Here is a 6,000-nt window from a genome sequence, read left to right as displayed (position 1 = left end):
CACACATACACACCACATATTCTTTATCCATTCATCTGTTGATGGACATTTGGGCTGTTTCCATACTTTGGCTATTGTCAATAGCACTACTATAAACATTGGGATGCATGAGCGCCTTCGAAACAGCATACCTGTATCCCTTGGATAAATATCTAGTACTGCAATTGCTGGGTTGTAGGGTAGTTCTTATTTATTTATTTATTTATTTTTTTAATTTAAAAAAATTTTTTTTTTTTTTTTTTAATTTACACCCAAATTAGTTAGCATACAGTGCAACAATGATTTCAGGAGTAGATTCCTTAGTGCCCCTTACCCATTTAGCCCATCCCCTCCCCCACACCCCCTCCAGTAACCCTCTGTTCTCCATATTTATGAGTCTCTTCTGGTTTTGTCACCCTCCCTGTTTTTATATTATTTTTGTTTTCCTTCCCTTATGTTCATCTGCTTTGTCTCTTAAAGTCCTCATATGAGTGAAGTCATATGATTTTTGTCTTTCGCTGACTAATTTCACTTAGCATAATACCCTCCAGTTCTATCCATGTAGTTGCAAATGGCAAGGTTTCATTCTTTTTGATTGTCGAGTAATACTCCAGTGTGTGTGTGTGTGTGTGTGTGTGTGTGTGTGTGTGTGTGTTTGTATGTATATATACACTACATTTTCTTTATCCATTCATACATTGATGGACATTTGGGCTCTTTCCATACTTTGGCTATTGTTGATAGTGAGCACTAACATTTTTAACTTTAGATTTGGTTTATGATTAATTGTTGGTGCTTATTGGTATAAAGTTTTTTAAATTGTCTTTGGTGTTCCTGTTTTGACTCCAGTACATGTCTCAGCCTAGTTTTTCTGACATGTCCCATCATGTGACACTCCTTTTGTTTTTAGTGGCTGAAAGACCACAGCATATGTTGATGAGGGTATCTGTGGGGATTCATGAAGAAGATATTGATGCTGCTATTGAAACATATAATCTTCTTTCTGAGAAGTGGTTTACCCATGCCTCTCCCACTCTCTTCAATGCTGGTACCAACCGCCCACAGCTTTCTAGGTAAGTGTCCTGTATGTTTGCTTTTAATGTTCTGAAATGGTTTTGATTAGGGAAGTAAACCTTGACCTGAAGAAACAAGGCAGTTAATCACATACAAATTAATGCAAATGAGGGAACAAAGCTGTAGTGATTCACTGATAGTATGATTTTTACATAGGAAATTCAAGAGCATCTACAGATAAATGATCAGAATTAAAAAGAGATTCTGACAAAGTATCTGGATATAAGTTCAGTATTAATTAATGAAGTTTCCTATTTTAGCCCTTAGAAGATTAACTTTTAACGTGTATCATTTATAATACTGGAAGGTACCTAGGACTAGATCTAATAAAAGATGTGTAAGACTTTTAAGGAGAAAATTCTAAAACATAATTGAGGGACATTAAAACAATGGAGAGTGATTTTATATCATAAATGGATTTAATATTATAAAGATGTCAATTTTTCTCAATTTATGGATCCAGTCAAAATGTCAACATGCTGATTGCAAAATTTATTCAGAAGAGCAAAAGACTAAGAACAATTTAGTAGGCTTTTCAAAGATACCAGGTTCTAATCCCTGGAACCTGTAAATGTTGATTTATAAGGAAAAATGATCTTTGTAAATATGATTAACAAGGATCTTGACATGGGAGGTTGTCCTGAATTATCCAAGTGGGCCCTAAATCCGATCAGAAGTATCTTTATAAGAGAAAGGCTGAGGGGGATAAGATACATACAAAAGAGAGGAGGCAATGTGAAGATAAAGGCAGAAATTGGAGTGATGTGGCTATAAGCAAAGGGGCTACCAGAAGCTGAAACAGGCAGCGAATATTTCCCCTAGAGCCTCTGGAGGGAGTGTTCTTGATTCTGGCCCAGTGAAACTTCTGTTAAACTTCAGGCCTCCAGAACTGTTTCAACCCAGCAAGTTGGTGGTAATTTTTTAGGGCAGCCACAGGAAACTAACATAAATAGCAATAGCAGGTTTTGAAGAAAAAGCCCTACCAGATTTCAAGACTACTCTAATGCTATGGCAATTAAGACAGTGTGGTATTTACCCTGAGATAAGCAAACCACAGGAATATAACAGAGAGCCCAGAAAGAGATTCAGGCTTATAAGGGAACTTGATGTATAATTGAGGTGTTACTGCATTTCACTGGGGGAAACGGTGCTAGGGAAATTGGTTATCCTATGGGGGAAAATTAGATTTCCCGTTTTCATTCCATATACAGAAATATGTTAAAAAAAAAAATCTAAATGTGAAAGTAAAATCTTTTAGAACATTAGAGAAAATAGATAAATATTTTTCTTCCTACTTTTTACTATGAGTTTCAAATATTCAGAAAAGTTTGAAGGAAGGACAGTAAATGTCTATACACTCACCTCTGCCTAGATAAAAAAACTATTACCATTTTATCATATGTATATGTATGTATTTTTTATCTTTAAAATTTTAAAAAATTTTTTGATTTTTTTGAAAGTAAGTTGTAGACATCATGACTCTTAATACTTCATCATGCATCTTAATGGGAGATTATATGTGATCTCAGAATGATGAAAGATTTCTTAAAGTAAGTGTACTAGATAAAACATCATAAAGGAAAAATTGACTACATTAAAATTAAAAACTAATGTGAACCAAAAACAAAATGGAAAAACAAGTTTCAGCCTGACAGAAGATATTGGCAGTGTATGTTAACTATCAAGGGATTACAAGAAAAAGACGGGCTCCTGGGTGACTCTGTCAGTTAGGTGTCTGACTCTTGATTTCAGCTCAGGTCATGATCATATTTGGTTAGTTTGAGGCCTGCATCAGGCTCTGTGCTGACAGTGTGGAGTCTGCTTGGGATTCTCCGTCTCCCCTTCTCCCTGCCCTTCCCATGCTCATGTGTTCACTTGCTCTCTCTCTCTCTCTCTCTCTCCCTCAAAAATAAATAAGCATTTAAAAAATTTAAAAATCAAAAAATATTTAACGTTTATTTTTAAGAGAGAAACAGACAGATTGAGAGTGGGGGAGGGGCAGAGAGAGGGAAACACAGAAACTGAAGCAGGCTCCAGGCTCTGAGCTGTCAGCACAGAGCCTGACGCAGGGCTCGAACCCATGAACCGTGAGATCATGACCTGAGCTAAAGTTGGACGCTTAACTGACTGAGTCACCCAGGTACCCCAAACATTAAAAAAATTTTTAAAAAGTTGGGGAAGCACCTGGGCAGCTCAGTCAATTAAGCGTTCGACTTTGGCTCAGGTTAAGATCTCATGGTTTGTGGGTTCGAGCCCTATTTCAGGCTCTGTGCTGATAGCTCAGAGCCTTGAGCCTGCTTCGGATTCTGTGTCTCCTTCTCACTGCCCCTCCCCTGCTCACACTCTGTCTCTCCTATCTCTGCAAAAATAAATAAACATTAAAAAGAAAAAAAAAAGAAAAAGACCTAAAACTAAATAGAAACATGGGCAAAGGATAAAATAATTCACAGAAGAAACTTGACTGGCCAGTAAACATGTGAGGTGATAAATAAACTTTGCTAGTAATTAGGAAAACAAAAGTTAACATAATGAGATATTTCATGCCTATCAGACTGATAAAAATTAAAAGGCTGGTAATACCAAGTGTTGGTAAGAATGTAGAACATAGGGAACTCTCATACATTGCTAAGTGAGTATACTTACCCATCCACTTTGGACAATCTTGAGTATAGTGGAACATAATGCGTATCTTTTGACCTAGCATTTCCTGTTGTGGGTTTATTTTCTACAAAAATCCTTACACCTAAGCCCCAGGAGATATGTTCAAGAATTTCCACAGCAACATTGTGTAGAATAGCAAACAAATTGGAAAATCCAAATGCCCATCTACAGGCAAATGGACAAATGTATTGGCATAGCCATACAGTGGAACAACTTATAGCAAAGAAAGTAAACTAACTAGTGACATGTACCAGTAGGAATGAGCAATATTGAGTTAAAGCAAGTTGCAGAAGGATAAATGAAATTTAAAAATGTAGAATGTATATAAATGTTTTTAGAAGGTAGAAATGCATGGAAATGGTATGGGATTGCAATTAGACTATATATGTAGTGTCGGTTTTCTTGATGTAGGTGATAAGTACAAAGTATATGTCATATTATTCTCTGTATCTTTTTGAATGTTGTCATATTTAATGGAAAAAGTCAATGGATAGAATTCATTTGAGTGGATGTATATTCAAGATAGTGAAGGGATCCTTGGTAGAGTAAGTAAAGTTCCTGAGGTAGGGCGCAGGATGAGATCCAAAGCACAAGTTGGAGGGGTTGTCTTCCAAAAGACTAAAGCAGCTAACTTTTGGAGGACCTGTCAAAGAATTGACCATTGGATAGATGTTTTTTTATTTCATAAATTTTTCTTGGCTTACTAATAGGTTGGAAAGACCTATTATTGATCTATGCTTAGGAATTTGCAGGAGAAAATGTGTTAAGGCACATCTGCAGTCTGATAAACATGTGAGTTAATATTTTTGACTTTATTATAAGACTTCCTTCTAGGCTTAACATCTGGGATAGGCAGCAAGATATTTTTAAAATAATAGGATGTGTTGATATGTCTTGTGTCATATCCAGTAAAAGTTTTTTTAATTTTTTTTCTAAAATAACTAGGAATTTTGTAAACTTCAAATCTTATTTGCCCAACTTACTGTTTTGGGGGTGTATAGTCAGTGTTGTTTCTCTGCTTTGTTTCATTTCCTTGCTGAGTTGTGACTTTTTTTTCCCCTGTAGCTGCTTCCTTCTGAGTATGAAAGATGATAGTATTGAAGGCATTTATGACACTCTAAAGCAGTGTGCATTGATTTCCAAGTCTGCTGGTGGAATTGGTGTTGCTGTGAGTTGTATTCGAGCTACTGGCAGCTACATTGCTGGGGTAAGCTTCTGTTTTATGACTAAAAGATTGTAGGATAAAAAGATAAGCAGCCAGGCTTATCGTTGAGAGGGCATACGCTGGAGCTTGGGAGACCTGGGTCTCTGTTAAGTGCTAACTGGCTGTGTGACTTGGAGGGAGTCATTTCACTATTTCTAGCTTCTGGTTTAGATTAGATGATCTGTCGGATTTTTTTGGCTTAGATTTTGGAATTTGGATTTGATGCGATAATAATAGCATCATAATAAATGATAATTTATTGATTGTTTATTATATGCTAAATGTTACAAAAGTTTGAGTTACTCATTTAATCCTTGCTACAAGCCATAGGATATGGGTACCATTAGAGACACATGGTAGGAACTTTACTCTTTGCAATAACTTTGTGATTAAAGACAATATCATCTTTACAAGTGAGGAATCTGAGGCTTAGAAAATTAAATTACTTCCAGAGATCAGTCACTTAATATGTAGTAGAGCCAGGATTCATGTTTTACAAGTTGGCTCTTTATGATGTAAATTTAGCCCTTTGCTAGTTCATTATTCATTGGGAGTCAAGATGAAGATATTGGATAAGAAAGACCTGGATTTAAATCCTATCTCCTCTACTTAGTAGTAATGCAGCCTAGCATAAGTTATTTTACATCTCTGGGTTTGTTTCCTCACCTGTAATGTGAAGAAAATATCTGACCCTACAGAAGAAAGTTAGGGAGTCCAGAAGGAAACTATTCTATTACATAGTGTTTTGGAGCACTTAACACACAATAATAGGGTGAGCCATTGCTCACTTATCTTTCTAGTCTGTTTAAAGGCTTACCTTAGAGTTAGAAGGATTATTTTTGATGAGGTATCTTTTAGGAGTCTTTGTGTTTTCTTATCTTCATTCTAGAATCCATTTATTGTTGAGAATCTCCATATATCTTTATTGTCTTCATTTATCCACTGTGTATAATTCTTACTGTAAGTTGCCTTTTGGGAAAAAGACACTGTAGTTGTGTTTTTATTCTACTCAAAGTATATCTTTATATAATGACCATTATAAGGTATGGAGGTTAAGTTCAGCTACCCTGGTTTCAGATTCT

The 6,000-nt window shown here is 35.8% G+C and overlaps 1 protein-coding gene across 1 annotated transcript in view; it reads left to right on the top strand.

Moving 5' to 3' along the window:
* Positions 1-6,000, top strand: part of RRM1 (ribonucleotide reductase catalytic subunit M1) — a 36,376-nt gene that overhangs the window by 14,565 nt on the left and 15,811 nt on the right. Inside the window, exons 6-7 of the mRNA XM_049651522.1 lie at positions 829-1,052; positions 4,780-4,921. Coding sequence (XP_049507479.1) covers positions 829-1,052; positions 4,780-4,921 — 366 coding nt within the window. The remainder of the gene's footprint in view (positions 1-828; positions 1,053-4,779; positions 4,922-6,000) is intronic.

Source organism: Panthera uncia, chromosome D1 (genome assembly GCF_023721935.1).
Source record: "Panthera uncia isolate 11264 chromosome D1, Puncia_PCG_1.0, whole genome shotgun sequence".
Taxonomy (NCBI): Eukaryota; Metazoa; Chordata; class Mammalia; order Carnivora; family Felidae; genus Panthera; species Panthera uncia.
Note: the sequence above shows the minus strand (reverse complement) of the source record. Positions and strands in the feature narration are given on the sequence as shown.